Genomic DNA, 24,103 nt, shown 5'->3' on the forward strand with positions numbered 1-24,103 from the left:
AATATCTGAGTCTGAATATGAAATACCATCTCAAGCACTTCAATCCTGACCTTGACAGAAAATAAGTTAAAGAATCGAAAAACAGTAATGTGACAAAGACTACAAATTATGTGGAATTAGGTTAGTAAGAACTAAAGCTGTCTGCAAAGAGTTGCAAAAAGGACCTCATAAAATATGAGTAACTGGATAATGAAACTATAGATATTGAACTCCACATCGATAGCTGGAGGAGGAACAGACATGAGTAGATATGCACCAATGAGCTCCAAATTAGCTACCACATCTCAAGAAAAATTATCTGAGTAATGGTGGATACTTCAATGAAAATAATGGGAAAATATTTGGGAACAATGAAAAAAATCCCAAAAAAACAGACACAAATTTAATAACCACTGAAGGGTGAGAAAAAAAATCCAGCACACTGCAGCAGCAAATCTCCAGTGTACCCACACCTTACATCGTGCAAGCAGTTTGACCTCTTCCCACTTCCTCATTGATGATTTGTTTTTAAATATAGCTAGAAAAATCTCAGGGAAGAGTACTGAAAATGATCAGCAGCATGGAATATTTTCCATATGAGGAGAGGCTAAATAGAAGTTCTCCCCATGGATAGCAGAGGACTAAATCACAGAGGTATATAAAATATATAAATTATGCTCCACGCTGGCATGGAAGATGTAAGTGGGAAACTACAGCCATTATTTCTTACTGTACAAGCAGATCATGAAATTGTCAGCTGGTCCTGAACAAACAGAAGGAAGTATTTCTTCAAGCAGTCTATAATTAAATTGTGGAACTCATTGCTACAGGATGCCATGGAAGCTGAAAGCATAAATGAATTAAAAATGAGATTAGACAAATTTATGGATTTGCCTCCATCAAAGGCTGTTAAACAGAAGGATGTGGTTTCAATATCTAACTCGGGAAATCTTGCAGCAAAGATTTCAGGAAATCTGCAAGGATAAGTTGAGGAAGGAGGACAGAGGACTTTCAGTCCTTGTGAAAAGGATCATTTAGCTCCTGATTTTCCCCTGTGCACATTCTCTAGACAGCTGAAACTGGATTGTCTCAGACACAGGATCCTGAACAATCCTTTAGCTTGACTCATTATGACTCCTTACAATTCTTACTTTATTTCATTTCTCCTTTCCCTTTATCAGCCTTCAGTTTTTATGACCAAGCCATTGGATAAATGAAGTCTCTCAGTAGCACAGCTGCTGTCTGACCAGACTCCACAACCCCTTTTGATTTTTGAGGTTGTTGGACAGTTTTACCTGTGCCTTGTCTTAATGCTTAACACCTGGAAAAAGCAGGGAGGATTTTCAATTAACTCCTGGGTACATGAACCATAGAATTAATTTCCCTTGATGCACTCTGGAGGTGTTTTTGAAGACTCTTCTAGGTGAGACTGGGAAGAAGTCTGAGGCACACCACGGACTGTTCTAAATGCTGGGGATGATTGCGAGCTGAGCTGGGCTTAAAAAAATCTAATGAATTTCCATTATCTAGAAGAGCACTTAAAAGTACAACTGAAAAAATGTGTAAATGATCCAGCTCTGGAACAGGATGCAAATGCCAGCCAGGGAAAAAAAATAGAGCAACTAGGAAATGGAATCTGGAAATTAGTTTTAAAAAATGACCTCTTTTGGAAGCTGATACATCTGGGAATCACTCAGCCTTTCCTATTCCCCATATTCCTGCTTTCAAGGGGAGGCAGGAATGTAAGTAGGTACACAGAAAAGCGAAGGTTAAGTGCACAGCAGCAGGGAAGTGAATGACAGTGATATATTGAAATGGAAATGGGGGTGGTCAATTTGATCTGCATACAGAGGGCATTATGTCCTGAAGCCTCTTGATTTACCCACGGTAAAAGCACACCTGTGGCACTGCAGCTAGATTCAGAAAACTGTTAATAACAAAACCAGAACGAATTGCACCACGTTTAAAACCCACAGCAAAATGAAAATGGGGAATGACTTTAACAAAGACTTGAATACATCAGCAAAGAAAACACCGAGGAGGGGGAAAAGTTCTTTAAGCTGAAGTACACTGTTGGCACAAGAACAAATAGCTGTAAACTGGCCATGAATAAATTTAGGATGGAGATTAGAAAAATTTGTCTAGCCCTAAGAGGAGTGAGTTTTTGGAACTGCTTTATAGTAGAAACAAGAGAGACAGATCACTCTATTTTCAAATGACAGTGAACAGCTTATATGATATTGCTGCCTGAAATAGAAAAGGACTGTGTCTGGCAAGCCAGGAAGTCCCTTATATCTTTATATTTTAGGCAATTCTGTATTATAAGATGAAAGTAGACTTGGGATCATAAACATTTGAAGGGCAGGGAGAGAATTACTTTCTTGAGAAACTTCTGAGAGTGGTTATGCAATATTTTCTCAAAGGGACTCGTGGATGACTCATCATTTGGGTTGTCTAAAATAAGGCTGAATAAAGCAGCAATCCAGGTAATTTCAAGATGTGCCAGCACGATGGAAAAGTCAGTCTTAATTGTCACTCTTCATCAGGAGTCATGTCATGGGGCCTTGGTGATTCAAACCCTGGAGCTCAATGGCAAAAGTACAAAACACAGGGAGGTGGATGCTCTGAAAGCTGCTGAAAAGGAAGAGATGGTGGCCAAAAGTTATGAATGTTGGGCTGGGGATTCTTAATTTCTCACCCCAAGTGGTGTTAGGTTTCCTTTTTGTTGGCATGGACAAGATCTGCTTCCTAGAGAGGATCACGCAGGAGGAAACATTTCACGTGGAGGATGTCCATGGACCCTGAGAACCTGGGCTAGAGGAGGGTGTCTCTGCCCATGGCAGGAGAGGATTGGAACTAGATGATCTGCAAGGTCCTTTCCAGTCCTAACTATTCTCTGAATCTATGATTTCAAAAGGAGGTTCAGGACCACCAATTCCAGCTACATAGTTCAAAATGTCATAGAAGAACCTCAAATTCTGAGGCCACGTGGCTTCTGAAAAGTTCACAAAACTGAGCCAATAAAAGTCAGTATCTAAAAGATCAGACCTCAAGTATAAGGATTGGCCAGTGAAGACTGAAAAATGAGCTACTAATTTTAGTTTTACTAATTTTTAGTTTTTAAAACTAATTTTAGTTTTATATTTAAACAGCTTGCTACTCTCTGGAGATCCCTTATGTTTTGGGTGGGTTTTTTTGTTTGGTTGGGTTTTTTTGTTTGTTTAATATTAAGCTGCCATTTAACTTTGTGTTTCACTTTGGGAAAATAAGATGTTGGAAATGTTCAGTGATCCCCTCTCCTCTTTCTCAGGCACACAGGAGGGTGTTCTGTCATCTGAATGACAAACACAGCAGAAGGTTTCTGTTCAGAGCTGCTGGAACTGGGCTTTCCAGACCAGTGGTGAAAATGATGGCGTGGAGACTGGAATATGTGGAAAGCTGGATGGAAGAGCAGGTCAGAATGTTTTTCTCTTACAAAAAGAGTCACTGGTGCCTAGATTTAGTGCATTTTTGAGATAACCTGGATCCTTTGTAGCTTATCACTGTGGCACTAGGACAAGGCATGCTTTAGGTAAATAGTCATAAGGTAATGACTTCACAGTGATGTTTTTAGCAAACTAGAACAGATCTTTAACAAGATGAAGATACAGATTTTAACTTCATTTATTGGCTGTTTTAATAGAAAATAAGCCAAAGTTAAAGTAGTCATGGTTGGGAAATTAGGCTCCCCCAATGAGTTTTCTGATTTTAATTAAAACTGCAGTTTTGATTCTATGCATTGTAAGACTCATTTCCATGCATATCAGTACAAGGTCATTTCATTGTTCTCAGAGATATCTTTTAATCTACCCCCCTGAGATTTGCATTCCTTGATTAAATAAATATACTCTGGGAGCATTTATTATCTGACCATGACCACTCACGCATCAGATGCCAGGCAGTTACACTTTATTCTTAATATACAATCAAATTGATAAAAGCATTGAAATTCTGGGCTCTGTCCAACACTGACAGATGAATAATTAAAGTAAAAAAAGACTTCAAGTTCTCACATTTCTTTTTCATGATCTCACTTGATGTAACTTTCAATACTGAGAATACCAGAGCTGGACAAAACTCTGACAGCAATATTTTCACCACCAAAAATATAGGTTCAGAATCATTAATTATTTCCTACTGATTCTGCTAAACTGCTCCATCTGGGAGATGGAAATACAAATCCAGAATCCAAGCCACTGCTTTGAGATAGTGTCATTCAGCTTTCACAGAAGTGATCATATCAACCAAAATATTTCCAAACCTACTATATATAAAGCAGTGAACATTTAAAAATGCAGGAAAAGCCCCCCCATGTATCCACCATTAATGAGCACAAAGGTAACCAATCTGATAGTTTGATACAGCTGCAAGTTGGGAATGCTAAGAAAGCTCTGAAAAGTCAGATAAAAAATGGAATGGCAAATAATTCCTCCCTGTTTCCACAAGTCAAGCAGCATCATGCAGCTTTTAAGTTTTCAACGCTATATTGAATCATGTTGTCACTTATGATGTGTTCATCTCACTTTGATTCATCATCCCTAGCTGGAGAGTGAGACTTGCCAAGATTCTGCCTTTTTTCAGAAGCCTTTTTGGGAATGTCACAGGAATTCTGTGGCGTGACATGGAGGAAGGACTCAGTTGTGGCATCCAGGCTAATTTTGTCCAGAAAGAGCTTGTGAAACCTGTTCTGCCAACAGCTGAACAGAGACACTGCTGACCTGAAATGTTTCCTTTTAGCATCACAACCCTCCTTCCATCTGGATTTAGCCTTTCTGTCCTGCAAGCTCAGTTATCTCACTGTTTTTTCCCCCCAGAGCCCATCTCCATTTTTCTGTGTTGACTGAGGTCTTGGACTGCATAAAGCTCCTGCTGCCTGGGGTAGATGTCAGGATTGTGAGGAAATGTGGCCTTTCCATCCCTTGACGACAGGGGAAATCTTGGGGGAGGGTTAATAAGACTTCCAAGTATAAAGTGCAGAAAATATTCAACTCCTTCCACTTGCTTGAATTTTTCTCAACAATTCCCTGAGCTGTGTGAAGGTCAAAAGCTCATTTCCTCCTACAGCATCTTCACTGGCTTTGATCTGTCTCTGTTTTCTTATCTATTTCTCTACCATGTTCAGCTGCAATAGTCGATAAGAATTCAGATAAGGAAACTACAATGAATGGGGTGTTGTTATTTTTTCTTCTTGGACACAAAAAGGACAGATTCTGTATGCCTTATTCTGGGAAACCTTCCCTGCAGTGTTGCTTGTGAGCTGTCACAGAGCTGAGCTGTAATCTGCAGCTCTGGTTCCATAAACACAGTGTTAAAGGCCAAAGGTTTTATGTTGATGCAAACTCTGAACTTTCCAGGACAGCAAATTATTTCATCATTTTGAGGAAGATAAGGATTTCCTCACAATCCAGCAGAGGGCCCTGGATCTGATTTCACTTCTTTTTTTTTTTTTTTTTTTTCTTTTTTTGGCAGAAAATTATTTTACTTATAGAATGGAGCTGTTCACAGGAAACCAGCTGAGCCTGGCATTCAGTTCAGATTTTGATTTTTTTTGGTAAAAGTTAAATTACATTAAGAAAAGAACATGGCACAAGTTATAAAAACAAATAATAAGCCTTATTTACTTAACTACCAATTCCACTGCAAAACACAGAGAATAAAAAATGATGATTTTTAGGGTTATTTATATCAGGGATTAATCCTGCCTGGTTTTGCTTTTTCAGCACTGACATCAGCTAGAATTTGGGGAATGTAGGCTTGTGTCCATTGCAGGCATTTAATTCACAAAATAAAGTCACAGATGAGTAGATCTGGTGAGAATTTACAGGTTGTTCTCCTCAGTTTGAATAATGTGATATACAGAATGCACTACAAAGTGATTTTGAAATGTAAAACATTAATGTTCTCTTTGAAGGTCTGATATCAAGTGCCAAATGATATATCAATTAAATGGAAAACAAATCCCAACCCTGCAAATATTGTACAAAACCAGCTTCTTTGAACTCAATGGGACTAATTACCAGTGTAAAATAAAGCCTGGTTGTATAGCATTTCAGTTAACTGCAGTTTAATTCAATGAATTTAATAAAAAAATAGATCTCAGAACAACTCCAGCTCGGTTTCACACTGACAAAGTGCAATTCCTGCCTGGCTCAGCCATCTGTGGGTGTCTGGTATCCAAATCCTGCAGGACAGGGTCTGACATTGCACTGCAGAGCTCCACAATTCCCCTCTCAGAAGTGTGTGGGCACTGACTGGAAAGGTTTGTGCTCAGTATTCCCAAATCCTCTGGTATCACACCCAACCTTCAGCTCCAAAGGGCAGCTGGACACATCCAGAATTTCCTGTTTTGAGATTGAGGTGATGTGCTCAGGCTTGACTGCGTGACAGGCATCATCCTCTTCCTCAGATAGCTCCTTCCCATGAGCAATATTTAAATTAAAAGTGAGAGGTGGGGAGTTCTGAGCTGGATTTTAATTTATGGATTAGCCCCGATGGATGCTGTAAAGCTGTTCTTGGTTCTCATTTGTATACAAAGCAAGAAAATTAGACCTGTGCTATGAAAATGGAAGAAAAGACAAATATGTAGCTCACTGGGGGAATATGATTCCCAGCTATCAAGGTTACACCAAGGCAGCAATTGCAATGTTCAGTTTTTCCCTCTCCTCAGACCACTTAGATTAAATTTGATCCCTCAGGTTACCAATAGCATGATATCTTTAGATGAACCAATGTCCTTCCTGCACATCAATATCCTCACAGCAGCTCTTGGAATCACTTCTGATTACCCTCAGGTGACAATTGCTTAGAGGTATCTCTGGGCACAAAACATTGTTTATACCAAGCATGTGTTCCCTTTCATAGCAGTTTTGTCAATATTTTCATATTGCAGCAGTTCTGGATCCTAGGAATGGAGGTTGTGCCTTTCAGTTACACTGAAAGGAGCAACCTCTTGTGGGTTTTGGAAGGGATTGTAGGTTTTATCTCCAGAGGTCGAGTCTCTGGTACCCTCTGTGCCATGGCAAATTAGAAATGAAAACCACTTGAGTCTCCTCCAGCTCACAAGCTGTAATCTTTCGTATCCATGGGTTTCTGGAGATGTGCAAATGGTGCATAATCAACGCTCAGAGCCTGATAAAGGCATGGATCAGCATAAATCAGGACTCAGAAGCCAACCCCTAATGGACTTGCTGAGGAGCTGTGTAATGTACAGAGCGCTCTGTGCACAAATACCTTCTGATGTAATGCAAGGGAATGAGAATGCATTAAAAAATCTGTTTCTGCATCTCTGGCTGTACCTTTCAAGTACCAGCATAACTGTCCTATGATTGACACAATTCTGGCCAAACCTGTGTCTCCCTTTTTCCAGCTTCTCCCTAAGCAATTTTGTGGATATTTTTATTGTAATTATCTTTTTGTTTGCTTTCACTGATTAACCAGTATCAAACCATTGCCCACATAGACTTCTGGGATGATCTGCTCAGGGCTCACATGGACTGTCTTGTCTCATGCTTTCCTTTCAGCTGGATCATTAACAGTGCAATTAAATAGCACCAGACCCAGTGGTGTCTGAACATTTTCCTCAGTGATGACTGGCCTCTGAAACTGCTCTGCCAGGACTCAGAGAAGGAAGTCCTGTTCCATGCAGCTGGGAATCTCTACAGGACAAATTCTAATGTTTCTTCTTGTAGTATCCTTGGGCTGGGCTCCCAGGATGAGCATTGTAAAAGGAGAAAAAGATTGTTGTTCTGAAGATGCTCCTGAGCAGCACCTGCAGTGGCGTGCAGAGATCCTGCTGCCACGTGGAGGATGCAAATATCCTCAGATATTGCATGGATTCAGATTCAGTCTGCTGGGCAAGGCCCCTCCAGGACAAGGAGCCACTTCAGCAGATGTTTGTGTGCTCTAGAGGGGAGTGCAGAGCCTTTCAGACACTTGGGGGAGAAATCCAGCTGCCAAGCCCTGCTGAAACTAGGCCAGTGCTGCATGTATTTTGTATATCCCACCTACTCACCTGTCTGCTCTGCTCAGCTCTGTCTCTGCAAAGAGCTTGAAGCTGGGAAGGAGGGAGAACTGGCCACGTTCAGCAGAGGTCTGGGAGGTTTCCTTCTCTCTGACCCCTGACCAGCACCCACCCCACAGCTGTGCCAGGTCACAGGTTTGATAATTTTGCTGTTTGAGCTCCTGATTTCCTTGCAGAACCATCTTTCCAGAGAAACAGAAGTAATCCTCAGTGCTCCTAGAGCGGCTGTTGATGTGCAGGGGATGAAGGATGGAGCAGTCAGTCAGGCTTACCCAGGGAAAGCACCACCTTTAATCACATTGCATTACAACTGGAGGGCTGGAGAAGCTGAAAGCTCTTGCATGATGTGGGAATTAAAGGGCCAGGCAGGGTCTCTGTGCTCTGCTGTGATGCACCCAGCAAACCTCAGAGCAGTGAATGGAGGTTAAATTACACAGCATGCAGTAAAAATGCTGTTATTTAGACTCTGGTATTTTTTAAATTGCACTTACTAAAGATCCAAGGTGAACCAGTCTCCCCATTTTAGTGCAGGTGGTAAGAGTGGGACTATCCAGATCATTTTAGAGAGCAGTTTTGGACTCAGTACCTGCCTTATCTCTGTTCTTTGCAAAGGGAAGCACTCCCTACACAGCTGTTTGTCTGGGAAAGCTGGAAAGCTGTCATCACACCTGCACCTTCTGCCTTTCCTGGCCTTGGCCCATTTTCCTGGCACTGAGATGCTTGTTCCTGCAGAGCAGAGCTGGTCTAAGACCCACAGGCTGGTGCAGACACTCCAGATTCCAAAGGAGTCTCTGGTGGGGCTGTGGGGAAGGTGGGGAGGTGGATGATGCCTTGGAGCTCAAGGAGTTTGGGGTGCCTAATTTCAGAAAAACCTGAAACATTGCCACAATTGTGGGGAGAAAAAGATGAAAAGGACCTTGGAGAAGCTGCCTGGCCCTGCTTCATTGCCAGAGCTTGTGGAGATGGAGAGGGAGAAGGTGGAAGACCAAAGACCCAAAGGGCTCCCTGGGAAGGATCTCTGTGGACTGAAAGATGATGAATGGCCTCTGCCGTGGGGAGAGCCACCAGCACCCACAGGTCACCTTTTCTCTCAGGCCTTTTGCCTCTCTGTAGTGACAGTTTTGAGTGGTTTGGCTTGCCCAGGAGGAGCTGTATTCTCCCCAGCTTTCCAGACTCTCTTTGGGTGTTGCAATACCTCTCTATGCCTTGTAAGGTGGGTGTGTGCCAGTTTAACCCCACAGCAATGGGGCTCCTGGGCTCCCTACCTGTCTGTGTCCAAATGGGGTCTGATTGCAGGCTGTGGAGGGGAATTCCTGTCTGCAGGCCAGCCCAGTGCTGTCACACACTGCCAGAGGTTTGTCTGTGTGCGGGTGAGGATGTGAGACACGTGGAAAGCAGGGTGGGCTGCAGTGCAGATGTGGAGAACTGAAAAAGAGACTGTAGATGCTTCAGTGTTGAAATCTTTTCTGTGGGGTAGGGGAGGTTGTTTTATTTATCTTCATTTTCCTATTTATGTCAAAAGCTGATTTTCCCCCCCTTTTCTTCTTCCTGTTGCAATTCATTTATTCTAAAACCTCCAGAATAAATCCTCAAGGAGGAGGAGATTATTTTTTTCCATTGCTGAATCCCTCAATATACCCTGCCAGGTCCTGGGCTCTTTGCTGCTAATTTTACATCTGAGACCACAAATTCCCTCAAGGTTCAAAGTCACTTTGTCCCAGCATCATGCAGCATCCCCAGAACACAAAGGGCTGTAATGGAAAGAGAAGCAATTTGTGTGTCTGTGTTCTCAGACTTCATACATTCAGAGGTTTATAATGTCCAAAGGGTAGATCAAGATAATTAAATACCAATAAGCAGAGATAGATGAGCCCTGTGCAGGTCAGTTTGCTACACAATACTATACAAACTACCAGGAGCTTTTGTAAATGCTTTCAAAATAGAAAGAATACATTTTCGTTCCTTGTGCCACTTAAAACTCACACCTCTCTTAAATAGGTATTAGATTAAATCTTCATCCAGCCTGATTTTCCTGTGGGGAACTTAAAAAACCCCTGTAAATGAACTTCATGCAGGACAGCCCAGGTAGTGACAAGTTCAAAGTTTTCTCTACAGCATGAAAAAATGGTCTAATCAAGTTTTTTGAGTATTGTCTTGTTGCTCCTGCTGGTTTTTTTTTGTTTGTTTTTTTTTTTTTTTTTGTTTTTGTTTTTTTTTCACTCCTCCTGGCAAACCAAAGCTTTGCTATCAGAAATGTATGTATCACATCTGTGGTGGTCAGTAGGAGCTCAGGGTTTGAATCCAAGGTTTGAAATAAGACTTCTGGTTTTCCCTTGCAATATTACACCACGATGAGCAGAGCTGATTGTATTGACTGTATAGGAAATGGTGAAATAAAGTCCTGGGTTGCCCTACAATTGGGATTCCTGAAGCAAAAAAAGAAAAAAAAAACACCTTTTGTTTTGCTTTATTTATTTACATACAATTGTAGACTCATTACAGTTGGAAAAGGCCTTAAGACCTTCAAGCCTAACCTTTGACCAACCAACTCCCTGTCAACTAAACTATGGAGTGCCACCTTCAGACATTTCTTGAACATCTCCAGGCATGGTGACTCCTCTCCAGCCCCTTCCAATGCTTGACAACCCTTTCCTTGGAGAACTTGTTCCTGATGTCCAACCTGAACCTTTCCTGGTACAACTTATGGCCATTTCTTCTTGTCCTGTCCCTGTTCCCTGGGAGCAGAGCCTGACCCCCACCTGGCTGCTCCATCCTCCTGTCAGGAGCTGTGCAGAGCCAGAAGGTCCCTCCTGAGCCTCCTTTTCTCCAGGCTGAGCCCCTCCAGATCCCTCAGCTGCTCCTCATCAGACTTGTGCTCCCTTCCCTCCTCTGCAGCCCCTCAAAATCTTTATTGCCATGAGGGACTCAAAACTCATCACAGGATTTGAGATGCAGCCTCCTCAGTGCCCAGCACAGAGGGACAATCACTTCCCTGGCCCTGCTGCCACATTTTTTTATACAGGCCAGGATGCCACTGAGCTTCTCGACCACCTAGGCACTCTGCTGGCTCCTGCTTGTCCCCATTTCTACTCAGTAAGCAGAGCACACAGTCCACACTCTTTCTTCTCAGACTTTTACTGTAGTAACACTGCCTGTGCTCATGGCAGCAGCCTGAGACCTCGATAACCCCTTTGGTGTGTGGGAATGAATCATTCCCAGTAGCCGTGTGCACCCATTCTATTAATCTCTTTTGCTCATGAGGTAAACCCTGATGGTATGGGATGGGATTTGGCATTACAACCATGGTGACTAAAATCATTGCTGCTGATCTGCAGCAAACATGTCCTGTCTTGAAATAAATAAAATCCAATTAGCCTGGGCATGTTCTTGGCTGTGAGGCTGGTGATGCCCGGGCCCCGCTGCCCCATCCCTGGCAGCGTTCCAGGCCAGCTTGGATTGGGCTTGGAGCAACCTGGGATAATGGAAGGTGTCCCTGCCCATGGCAGGGGGTGGAACTGGATGGTCTTTGGTCTCTTAGGTTTCTTCTATCCCAAACCATTCTAGGATTCTCAGGCAGCAGCAGGATGGAGTGAGGATAAGGGTGGCAATTCCCTGAGAAGACAGCACAAATGGGAATCCTCAAGGCTACTTTTGAAGCTTTTCATCTTGTATTGTGGTCTTAACCTGGATTTCCTCCCCCCTTGTCTGGAAAAACGTGGAAGCATGTCCAGTTTTCAAACCCAAGCATAAGCTTGCTGTAGGCTGCCCAGGGCTGCTGGGACATACAGATCACAGCTGGAGATCCACTCCTGCAACAGGCAGAGAGCCAGTGGGAATGAAATCTTCTGGCTGGGGCAATTATGGTCCACTTTGCAGCTTGACCTGTCGCATGACAAGAGAGAGGCCCTTCTGCAAGGCAGTGAATTTATTTCCTTGATCTGCCTGTGCCAGAATGCTGTGCAATGCAGGAATGATCCCATACCCGTTACCTGGATCCATTTGCTCCTCTGTAAAAGGACAGCAAGGAAACTTGTTCCTAGTTCACCTGAGAAGCAGCAGAGATTCTGTGAAAGCACAGACTCTGCCATGTGCTTTCACCTTTGCTGTATCTCATGCTGCTGCTCTCACTGACAGCAAAAATCTCTGACATTTCTCATCGCCCCGGTACACACACATGATTTTGTGAGGCGGTAAGGAAGCAAATATAACGGCACAAAAAAAAAGGGAGAAGGAAAAAAAAAAAGGGAGGAAAAAAAAAAGGCACACAGACACCTGCTGCGAGTTTATTTTGACAAGTGCCAATAAGCTGCGATCATGCAAACAGAGAGGAACCAAGCGGGTAAACAAACCCAGCGCGGCTTCTCTCGCTGGGTTAGGGGCTGGCGGAGATGGGGGGAACGGGTCGATTTTAGGGTTTTAGGGCTCGCTGAGAGCTCTGAGCCCTGCCGGCCGAGCCCGGCGCTGCGGGAGGAGCCGTGCCCGGCTGCGGCGCCTGCGGGATGCTCTGAGCGCAGGGATGCGGAGGAGGGGGGCTGCGGGAGGGGAGAGGGAGGCGTGTGCCTGCCTGCCTGCCAGGGGGCATTTCTTCCCCTACCCGCACAAGCCGATGCCCACCCTGCTGAAGCAGTTAAACGGGGGAGAGCGGCAGCCCGGCTGGCAGATTCCTGCCCTGTGATATGCCAGCCACAGGGTGACGCAAGGGCTGGAAGGCTCCGACTAACAAGCCATTTTCACCTGCGTAACAAGCGCTAGTGGAGATCCAGCGGCGGCTCCCGGTCCCCGCAGCCGGCCAGAGCCCAGCGCGGCCGCAGCCGCAGCTCCAGCCCAGCCCGGCGGCCACCGCAGCCCTTCCGCTGCCCCCCGAGAGCCGGAGCTCAGCATGGCAGCCCCGCCGGACCCCCAGGACCTGCTGCTGGCGGGCACTGGGCTGCACTGGGCGCGGGATGGAGACGGGGCTGAGCAGCGGGAGCAGCCGGGATTCGGCTCCGCCAGGGAACACCCGCCCGTTTCCATGGCGACTGCATCCCCAGGTAAAAGGCGAGGGGTACCCAGGGATGCTCAACAAAGGGGGCCCTAGCAGCGGCGTCTCCCGGTTGTCTCCTTCCTGACGCTGCCTCTGTTTTCCTCACAGCCTGGCTGCTTGGAAACATTGCTAACGAGTTAGTGAGCGCATGGAGGGAAAGAGAAAATAACGAGGAATTGCGGCCTTTGCAAGTAGTTATTTTTTGCTGATGTGGGGGAGGGGGGAAGCAGGAGACAGGCAAGTTCCCTAAAGCTGTTTGCAGTTTGTTAGGCACAAGACAACCAGATTTCAGGCAAATGTTGAAAGGCATTTGATTTCACCTGAGTTGATGTGTATCTGTCATCATTTGTTGTACACCTGTTCACATCTGGAGTGACAGATCTCAATGGACTTACTTCAGCTATCCCCCGTGAGCCTGGAATTCCTGCATGGTCACTTATTATTTCAACACGCAGCTTTTAATGGAGTGCCGATTCTGAAGTGTTTGTACATTTTGTGCATGCTTTTGGGACTTGTTCATTTTTTTGTGGACTTCTTGCTTGCTGTGTTTTCCACCTTTGGAGCACTGAGGTGTGTTTGACTTCAGGTGCATTCAGTTTAGGGTCTGGAGGTTCATTGATTTTCAGTTTATTTTTGGGATGTGTTCAATTTCCCTTGGTTTGGGGTTGCATTCTTTAGTAGATGTATTAATAGCAGGTGTATATCTGTTAATGAACCTCAGGAGGCTTCAGCTCTCCATAGCTTCAGGTAGCAATGTTTTGGGGAAAATGATTCTATTTCATCCTTGGGGACAAATCCCTACTTTCTTTCCCACTGCTGTCTGTCAGAGAACCCAAACAGCCAGAAACCCCAGCCCTGGGGGAGCTGATACATCCTGTCTCACTGAGAAGTAGATGTTTCCATTACAGAGCCTGAAGCATTAAACTTGTCTTGAGTAAGTTGAGGGTCAGGGCTCGGGACAGGAATCGATCTCTGTTATGCAATAGCTGCAGGAGCATTAGGAACTGCGTTTTTGGGCTGAGTCCCTTCTAATCCCCTCCAGTCAATCAGCACAAAGAGTAGCTGGCTCTGCTCATACCCACACGCGTCGTTTTGTGGGGTCTGGGTGTGCGTCGGTGCCCGTGGTGTTCCCGACACGGATGTTCCCCTGTCTGCTGGATGTGACTGAGCTCAGGGGTAGAACAGGATCTAACACCCCTCGGCTGATGTGGGAAATGTTTTGCTGTTTTGTAGCTCTGGGCAGGCAGCTGATCTGCTGATGTGCTGTTCATTCGCTGAGCTGAGTGTTGGGGTGTGAAACGTGACTTTCTACTGGAGGCAGAGGGCTGGGGATGGCAGGCTCTGGGAGTGTGTGTGAAGAGGGGCAGGATTGTGGTCACCAGGTAGGGCTGCCTCAACCATATAATGACACAAAGAAGAGGGGAAAGGAATCTTGTGAGCTTTTTTTTTGTTGTTGTTCACTGATGGATAAAAATATGGCATTGCTGAATCTTAGCGTACAGAACAAAGAGGGGTGGTCTCTTAAACGGTGTAAATCACTATTAAATGGAAACACTGTGCAACTGCTTGCAATTAATGGAGGCTTCTTCAGGCTTGATGTGGCTGTAGATTTACACTTAGAGAATGCAGAATAGAGAGACACAAAGAAAAGAAAAATGAGAAAGAAAAGAGAAAAAAAGGAAAGAAGGAAGAAAGACAGAAAAAGATGAAAAGAAAAATCTTTAGCTTTTCGAATCCTCTGCAAAGGGGTTTTAGATGTGTTTGCTTGTGTCAAACTGTGGCAGGGTGGAGGCAAAGTGAGTGATACAGATATTTTTTTGGTGTTTGCTGGCTGTGGACTCCCAGACTGTCAAATCAGCAGTGCCGTAAGACTAGTAACGTGCTTTAAACATTTCCCATTTTGTTTTCCCTGTCCAATAAAGAGCAGTTGTGTGGCTGTGTGCGTGTCTGGCCGACCATGGCAGACAGAGCAGCATCCCAGGCAGTGCAGCCCTGCAGTCTCCCTCTGTTTGTGGCTGCAGCAGCTGTATTTCTGTTCCACACTACCTAGAGAGCCACGACTCCCGCCCCCTTCACCGGGGGAACTAAATAATTTCCTTGTTCTCTCTGTGTGACTAAGTATTCATAAGTTTCTGAATAAGAAGACTGTCATATTGTTGAATATCTGAAACTGTCAAGCTTTTCTGAGAACTCTTTATTTCTCCTGCTCAGAGAGAGATTCCTGCCTGTTCCTAAGCCATAGGAATGGACCCAGCAGGAGATGCACAGCTCCAGCTTTTTTACAACACTGCCATAGTCTGCCATAAACTCAAACACTCCTGACACAATGGGCTATCTGGGGACACTTTAGACAAGAAGCAATCCATCCAAACAAGAGTGAATTGGACAGAATAATTTTCAGGTAGCTTCCCAGCACATCCTGTGTCTTCCTCCACACCTGTCAGACCGGTCCTTTTTTTTTTTTTTTTTTTTTTTTTTTTTTTTTTTTTTTTGGTGAAAACCATGGTTATGCTTCCTGAGGCAAGAACAGGGTCTGGAGTCTGCAAGATTCTCTCAGCATAAAAATAACTGAAAACAAATGGGGGGAGTTTATCACAGGTTGTTCAGATATTTTCTTATACAACCTAAAAATTTGCAAACTTTCCCCGATCTTGGCTTTTGTTTTAACTTTGAAAACCAGCCAGGGATTGTTGAAAGGTTCAGGAATATTTTCAAGCTGGCTGTGGGCCCAGCTTTGAGCCAAGCTGGCTTTGTGTCAAAACCTGGTGAGTGGTTACTGAATGATGAAAAGCAATGGATTTCACTCCCCATTCTTTGGATCAACCAAAATCAGCAGTGATTGAGACTGCAGAAAAAAATTCCCACGAGGAGTGGAAAGCTCAGAGATTTCTCAAGCAAAGTCAGGGCAACAGGGAGCTGCAGATCCCACATCAGCCTCTCCTCTTGCAGGCCTCCAATGAAGATCAACTCCAGTAGCTTCTGGTCAGGGATAAAGTTGTTTCTCTTGTTTTATTCCTTGGTCCTTGAATTTTGCTGAAAATATCTCTCTTCCTCAAATGCCTCAAAGTTTTCCTCCTTCCCAAAAATGAATTTAGTTCAGGGTGAGAGGACATTGCAGGCAGCTCTTGCAAGGACTGGTGAGGGAAGCGGTCCTGAAGGGCTGGTGAGGAATTACATGTTGGTGAAGAGAGCCCCATGTCACCCAACACACCATCTGGTCACAGATTCTGTTATTTTATTTTTATGCACCAACAGTGATTAAAATCCCTTGAGAGGAATTATTTCCAAAAATATTACACAGGCTAACAGGCGTTCCCCAGGATAAATACATATGGTTTCCTCCAGAGAAATGACAAAATGGTACAATGGACTGTACAATGTACAATGTCCATGCTGGACATGTTCTTCGGGGAAAAATAGCAGGGAAAAGCCAGGAACTCACACAAATGGTGATTCCTGTGTAAGGATCTAGGAAATTTCATGCAGCCTGGTGCATGGGTGGGTATTTGCAGGGTGATATATCGGTGGTGTTATGCCCCTGAGATTAGAGCGTTGCCAGCTCATGCTCACTCCAGGCAGTCAGACAGGCCGCAGCAGTCAGGACATCCCTGGAAATCCTGACCCGTTTCCAGCTGCCTCCAAAGTCAGGTCATGTGTGGGGTCCAGCTGCCCAAAGGAGAGGAGGTCAGTGCCACAGGGGATGGCATGAATAACTGGGACATGGCTATGGGGGTGTGATGGGATGGGGAATATGGCCTGTGGGAACCCTTCTGGAACAGCATCCAGGGGTTGGCTGGGATCCCCTGGGGTGCCTCAGTGGCGTGGAAGCCCTGGGAGTAGCAGCACCCATTTGGTGTGTGCCAGTGAGGGACTCAAAGCGGCTTGGGTGCAGCAGATGAGTTTGGGAACAGCCTCTGCCTGCTGAGGAGCAGTGGGAGACCAAACCCCAGGAGTGTTTCATGCTCTGATAGGGGCAGATATAAGACAGAAGACCGTGAGGGGTTTTAGCTCCCATTGCTCCATGATGAGGACAATCTGTAATGCCAGTGCTTTAAGTAAAGACCTTTCAAAACCCCTTTCTAATTCATATGATTTGTAGAGGCTGGGTTTGAAGCCATGTGCTGTGTACCTACATGTTCTCAGCATGAGCTAACCCACCAACCCAACCCTCTGCAGTGAGGTGCTCCTGCCATAAGCCTCAATTTCACTGATAGTGCTGCACCAGTGAATCTCAGTTCATGGTTCCTCTCCAGCTGCTGGCAGCTTTGCACCTCAGCATGAAAGAGATTTCTGATGGTTTTCAGGCAGGTTGAGAACCCCGTGGTTCACCTGGCTGGAGAGAAGTAGGCACAGACATGAATGTCTGCACTGCTTGGGCTGGGCACTGACTCTTGGGATGTCAGATCATGGACAAAGGCAGCAGATTCCCCAAGACAACTGGCTCTTTGTGGCCTTCCCACCCCTTCCCAGGTGTTGCTCTAGGAAGATCTCCCTCTCCCCAAAAATCCATAGCAATGTGCTGCTCTAAGCCACCAACCTTAATTTTCCAAGTTGCTGTAGAAAGGTCTTGGTGGATTCACTGACCTAAGCATGACACAGGGGAGCATCAGCAGGTGTTTGGAAATGTGTCCTGAACTGCCAGGCAATCCTGCTCAGATTGAACCACCAGATTTAGTCTGGCTTTGGAAGAATATATATTCATGTCAATATTATTATCAACATTTTAGTCCTTTCTGATTTAGAGAATTGAATTTATTTTTTCTCTGCTGTCTGGATTAGCCATTCACAACTTCTGATCTACTGCTGTGAGTGAAGGGGACAGAGATCACTTGGTGGAGGTTCTCCCCATTCCCTGGTGTTTTGTTAGTGCAAGCAGATTTTGCAGAGGGACAGAAATAAAGCAGCTTTCTTATTGGCTCTTTCTGCTCTTGTAATCCTCATGAAGCTTGAAAAAATAGCCTAAGACCACAGTTAGCCATCAAAAAAAAAAAAAAAAAAAATCCTGTTGAAGTACCATCCTTCATTCTCATGTGGGTAAAGTCAGAGCAATGGCTCCTTTTGGGCTTCTCCAGAAATGCTCTGCATTTGGGGTGCTCTCAGATCTGCCTAAAACTCCTGGTATAAAATCTTTGCAGCAGTGTAGTTCCCAACTCCACACAGATCAAAATGCAGCTGGTTTTTCCCTGCTCCTCACAGGGCTGCAGATAGTTCTGTCTGCTCTTACTGCCACACTCATGAATTTTCTTCAGCCTTCAGGGCTGCAACTGGGTTGAGGAAGAGGATGAGGCTGATGAAAGAGCAAAGTAGTACCAGGGAGAGTGACTCACCTGCCTTATTTTAATCTTCATCACTCAGTAATGAAATGTTTTATTTATAGATGAGGAACTGAGGGGGAGAGTTTGGGGAGGAGGAGAATGGTGTGGAGGGGAGAGGCTTTGGATGTCCCAGTTACTGCAGGCGTTGGATTTTGTGAGTTGCAGTATTTTCTGGGCTGTGAATCTCCCCTGGGCTGGGTGCTTCATTATCTCTCACTGCTACAAGGGTCCCAGGAGGCACATCTGTCTCCTTTTTCCTTCAGCTCTGGAAATGCCGCTCAATACCACATCTTATGCCTTATTTTTACCATAAAACCTGTATTGTGCTGGTATGAGTCTGTCTGGGGACAGCAACCCCAGAAAAGCCTGCATGTTGTCCCTGTTTCAACCCTCCCAGGAAGGTCTGGGCAGATCCCACAGGTCTGTTCATCATTCACACACCTTGCCACGAGGGATCCTGGCCTGGCTGCGTGGCCTGGACTGGCCCAGGATGCTCAGGACTAGAGTCAGGCTCTGCTTTCAGTCCTGAGGCGTGAGCTGACCCCGAGACCTCATTATTTAATGCACAAGAGTTTGAGCTCAAAGTTCCTGAAATAACCAAGGAGTTGTGCTGCAGGTCCACATCATCAACAGGGAATGGAGATTTTTAAATGGGTGACTTTTTTGGAATTTCCCTCACTCTCCCTCCTTAGTAGTTGGTACTTGTAAAATGGGCCAAGTACTCACTAAGATTTTTTATTTTTAATGTAGCATTTATGTCTGTCCTTCATGTGCTATTCTCTTACATTAAATCAGGACTGCTTAAAAAATTCTGGGGGTTCTTGTTTTTCTTAGGTTGTTTGTTGTTTGTTTGGGTTATTTTTTTTTTTTCAAAAGAGAAGGTGGCCTCCACACAGCAAACCATGTTTCAAATAATGAAGCATGATTTGTAATTAGTTCTCTAATTTAGGAGAAGCTGTAGAGTTGGCATGATTCAGCACTCAGGAGCACACCTCCCATTTAGTGTTCTTATTTTTTAAGACATTTCTGATTTATGGTCGGTCTAGTCCTCCAAGAAACCTCGTACCTTCAACAGCGAGAATAAATTCTTGGCACTCACCTGCAAGGCAAGGCTTGAAATAGAGAGGACCTTAATCACCTATTTCAGTCCACCTTGTTTCAGTGAAGTATTTAGGATTCTAATTTTATGGAACATAAGCACACTCTTAACTGTTATTAAAATTAGGATTGTCTTAAGCATAGGCATAAAGGTGAGCATGTTTTGTTTAATTTAGGGATAAATGAGGTAGAAGATATATAATGTATAAATTGGCTTTATTACACATTAGACCAGACTGCTTCAAGACGCTTGCATGTAAAATGGAAGCACCAGCACTTACCCATCTCATTACAGCACTGTGAAAATTAACATTTAAAGAGATCAAAAACTTAGAATGAAAATCGTAATCATGTTGCTGTTGTTTATTTTGATCTGTTGTGCGCTTCTGGGTGAGAATAAAAATGGCTGGAAATTACTACATCCTTCATAAGCCTGTCACTTTCAAATATTGAGGTGTTACCTCATAAACATTGGCTTTGTGCTTTAATATTCCTTAAGAGTGGGCTTTCCCATCTTGATTTAAATAACAGCTGATAAAGGAGTTACTTGCATATTTCTTTCACTGCTGTGATGAGTCGCCTGCCCCTGATACAGCCTCCTGCTATGGTGAGCTCTGGTGTGAGGAGAGGTAGCTGCTTCTTCAGAGAGGATTTGGACACAATTGCCATTAACAGCTGCAGCACTCCCAGCATCTCCCTCATTTCATTCAGCAGTGGCTCCCATCCTGCATGCAGGGCTGCAGTGGGCTGCAGGAGCTGATGGGGCAGGGAAGATGCTTCCTGCACTGGGGTGATGCTGCAGACCTGCAGTTATGGCAGCTCCAGGCTATTTTGTGCCATTCAGGACATGAGTTATGTCTTATTTTTCAGCAGTGCTGAATTTATTAACTGCAGCTGATTTATTGCCAGCAGCTTTAAAGACATGGAAGGGACTTATTAACTGTGGCCAGTAAAAAGCAAATGCATGGGGCAATTTGTCAGGCTGGAAAATTTCCTGCTTCCAGTCCCTCAGGATCTTGTCTTCTCATCTCTGAGGGTTTTTTTTTCCTGTCCAGATTGTCAGTTCATGTCTTGGGTGCACATGTGAGTGCCCCTGGGTGAGCCCTGTGGCTGAGAAGGAGGAAACACTGAGTCTGGCCAGGGTTTTGTAGCCCAAACACAGCCCTGGGTGCTCCATCACCCCATCAGAGCCCTCAAAGCCACAAATGCAGATCCAAATTACATCCCCAGCTTTCCCTGCACTGCATTAGTCACTGGCTGCATGACCAAACAAAAATCCTCACCCTGGGCAGGCTCTGCAGCACAGCTGTGCACAGAAGGGCTGCAGGCAGCCTGAGCCATCTGAGTTTCTGCTGATGTCCTCCTGCTGAGCCTGGGCTCCTCCACACAGCTCCCAAAACACTCAGGGGCACCTGTGGAAGAACTGCTGGAGGGACAGACTGCATTTAAGGGTTCTGACTGATGCCTTGTGAAGGCTGACCTAGAACAGAGACTAGACTGAATTAAAGAAAAAAGTAGGGATTTATTAAAAGGCCTCAGTGGATCCACCTTGGGCAGCACAAGAGCCCAGCCAGGGCTACACCCAAGATGAACCAAAATAGTCAGAAAATGGATGGCTGGTCACAGAGTCTCACACTTTTATCAGTTTTGCTCCATTTGCATATTGGAGTTAATTGTCCAGTTACTGCTTTAGCTTTTGAAGCTTATCCCATTCTTGTTTTTCACTCTTGAATCCACCATTGTTTTTGCTCTTGGGCCTGAGATTTGGATCATTTGTCCTTGGTCCCCAGCTAGAGAAGGAATTGTTTTGTCTGCCTGCTCTGTGGAGAGAGCTTACTGTCCCCTAGCTTCATATAGCTCAGAAGTACACAATAAAGCAGTAGAGAATATGAAAAATATAAAAGCTAAAACCTGAGGCATCATGATCAGCAAGAGTTCTGCCATTCACAGGCCTAATCCCTCCCCTAAGTAGGGTCTTACTCCCCCACAAATATAATTTTGCATCCCTGGAAGGTGGGGACTCCCTCAACCCCACAAAGATTTTGGTGCACATGTAACCAGCAGAGCAGCTCTGCTTGGAAATCATTTTATTGCCAAGCTCCTGGGCAGGCAAAGAGCCGGATCCTGAGCACAACTTAAAGGTTGCTTTAAATCTGCCAGCACCAGATTTAAGGTGTTCAAGTGTTCACCTGTATCCAGGTCAGATGCATCCCTCTCCCTGTGTGAGGCACCGAGGCCAGGGCAGGGCTGGGAGGTGAAACCTGCGGCCAGCAGAGCTGGGGATTGTTGGAACTCAAAATGTCCCTCAGACATTTTTGGAGGTGCCAGGGCTGGGAGGTGAAACCTGCAGCCAGCAGAGCTGGGGATTGTTGGAACTCAAAATGTCCCTCAGACATTTTTGGAGGTTCCAGGCCCAGGTCAGAAGCATTTGAGACCCTGGCAGGCAGCTGGAAACAGCTGTGATTTTGGGTTTGAGCCATGGAATGATTTACCAACTTTGCAGGAAGAGCAAGAAGTCAGAAAAGTTTAGATATTATAGTAGAAGTAGTTATAAAGTAGAGGGAAGAATTTTTTAGTGTTGTACAGGGGGGTTTTTGCTTTGTACATGGGGGTCAGATGTTTTAAGATGGAGGGATTTGGGCCTGTCCTGTTTCTCCTCTTTCTTCTTCCTTACCTCCATGCTCTTGGTGATGTTGGCACTCACAGATTGGGTTAGAGTAGAAAAGCACCATTTAATATAGGTAATAGGCATTGGGGGAAAACTATAAACATGTAACACGTGATGTACCATATAAAAGACAGCAGCAGCCCTGGGCAGGGGGACAGAAGAAGCAGTCGGGAGTCAGAGAGGATGTCAGGGTGTGTGTATGCCTCTGCCTGAGCTGTGAGCAAACCACAGCAGTCTGAGAAGAAAATCTTTTAGATAACTTGCACTAAACAACCATGAGACCGAACAACAAGAGACTGCTGAGTTTTCTATGGAAGCACGGGTTGGAGGAGAGACTTTTCCACCACACGGAGCCACCCCTGAACCAGGCCTGGGCTCCGTCAGGGGATCAGCGTCTCATCCCTGCCCTGATCTGTGGAGCAGCACTCCGTGTGCTCCGTGGGAGGAGGAATGAGCTTCCACAGTCCTCAGCTCTCCCCTGGCTGCTGGAGCACGGAGGGGTCTGAATCCCAATCAGTTGGGATTAATTAATTAATCGGCTCTTTCCCTTGATGTCCTTAACGCAGGGGCAAAAAGCGATGCGCTGGCTGCTCCCGCGCAGAGGAGACGTTTTCCATCTCGTGGTGTTTCCATGGCTGGTGACCTCAGCACGATGCAACACCCACTGGGGATGAAAATTGCTGCTCCGGGCAGGTGGAGCTGTGAGAGCAGCAGCAGCCATTTGTTCTTTGCAGAGTGATTTTAGTGAAACGGGAAACGTCTTCTCCCGCTCCTCATGGAAGTTACAAAAATGTGTATATTGCAGTTTTCCATCCTCTGTTTAGCGCTCATCTCTAGGGATGTAGCATGTTTGGCACTTTGCTGGGTTGGGGGTTTTTTGGTATTTTTTTCCTTTTATTACAAAGGTTTATAGCTTTGGTAAATATCATTGAGCAAATACTCTAAACTGCAATATTGCTGTGCACTAAATTTGAACTGAGACTGTTGCCTTTGATGTAGGGCTAACCTAAAGCTGAGGCTGATTCCTCTCTTTTGCAGCTTTTGCAGTTCTTTAAAAAAAGACATAATGCAGCATTTATGTACTTGCTGATTTCTCTACTGCTCTAGCAAATTATCACTGGAATGGAATTGTAGAATTGATTCCTCAGAATTTCCTGGTTATCTTGAAAGTTGCTGTTTATAATTTGTGATTCTCAGAGCTTAATTGGCTTGTAGAAAAGGTGTTGGGCCCAAAGGTGACACTCTAAGATGATGTGTGAGAGTTAAAATCCCAGAGGAGTCACCTGCTCTGAACACATTGCTGATGGGAAAAATAAAATATAAAATAAAATCTTAAAAATATAAAATAAAATAAAATAAAATAAAATAAAATAAAATAAAATAAAATAAAATAAAATAAAATAAAATAAAATAAAATAAAATAAAATAAAATAAAATATAGAATAGAATAGAATAAAATAATAAAATGGGTTTAGAACCCCTGGGCAGTAGTTCTATTTATCACTTTGACTAAGAAATCCTCATAGCAAATTGGCTGGTAAGTAGCACCTTTGTTGCTTGCAAGAGAGGATTTTTGTAGATTCTTAGTGTTTTAGGTGGTATCTACTTTTCCACGTAAAAAGTTCTGTGGGTGTTTAATGAGGATATGTCACACACAGGACTGAAAAGTCACACAAGCAATTAATTGATTGCATGGACAGATGTGGAGTCATTAAGCAAAACCTGGATTACTTTTACATGGATGAAATAGGACCTCTGCCTATGAAAATACCTACCTCTGCTGCCAGGAGAAAGGACTAAATTTCCTGAAACTTAAATTTTTTTAGAAATTTCTCATCAGACATAAAAAACCCTTTCCCCAAGAGATTCCCAGATTAAAATAGTATTAATAAAAATAGTGAAATATTAGAAATAAGTGCATATATTTTCAAATTATTCTCAGATCAATTCATGTTTCACCT

At 44.4% G+C, this 24,103-nt stretch overlaps 1 protein-coding gene across 1 annotated transcript in view; it reads left to right on the forward strand.

Moving 5' to 3' along the window:
- Nucleotides 1–12,301: 12,301 nt before the first annotated feature.
- RTN1 (reticulon 1) overlaps nucleotides 12,302–24,103 on the forward strand; it is a 122,506-nt gene continuing 110,704 nt past the window's right edge. The window contains 1 exon segment of the mRNA NM_001374748.1: nucleotides 12,302–13,068. Within this exon segment, the coding sequence (NP_001361677.1) occupies nucleotides 12,918–13,068 (151 nt within the window). The 5' untranslated portion in view covers nucleotides 12,302–12,917.

This window comes from Taeniopygia guttata, chromosome 5 (assembly GCF_048771995.1).
Source record: "Taeniopygia guttata chromosome 5, bTaeGut7.mat, whole genome shotgun sequence".
In the NCBI taxonomy this organism is placed as follows: domain Eukaryota; kingdom Metazoa; phylum Chordata; class Aves; order Passeriformes; family Estrildidae; genus Taeniopygia; species Taeniopygia guttata.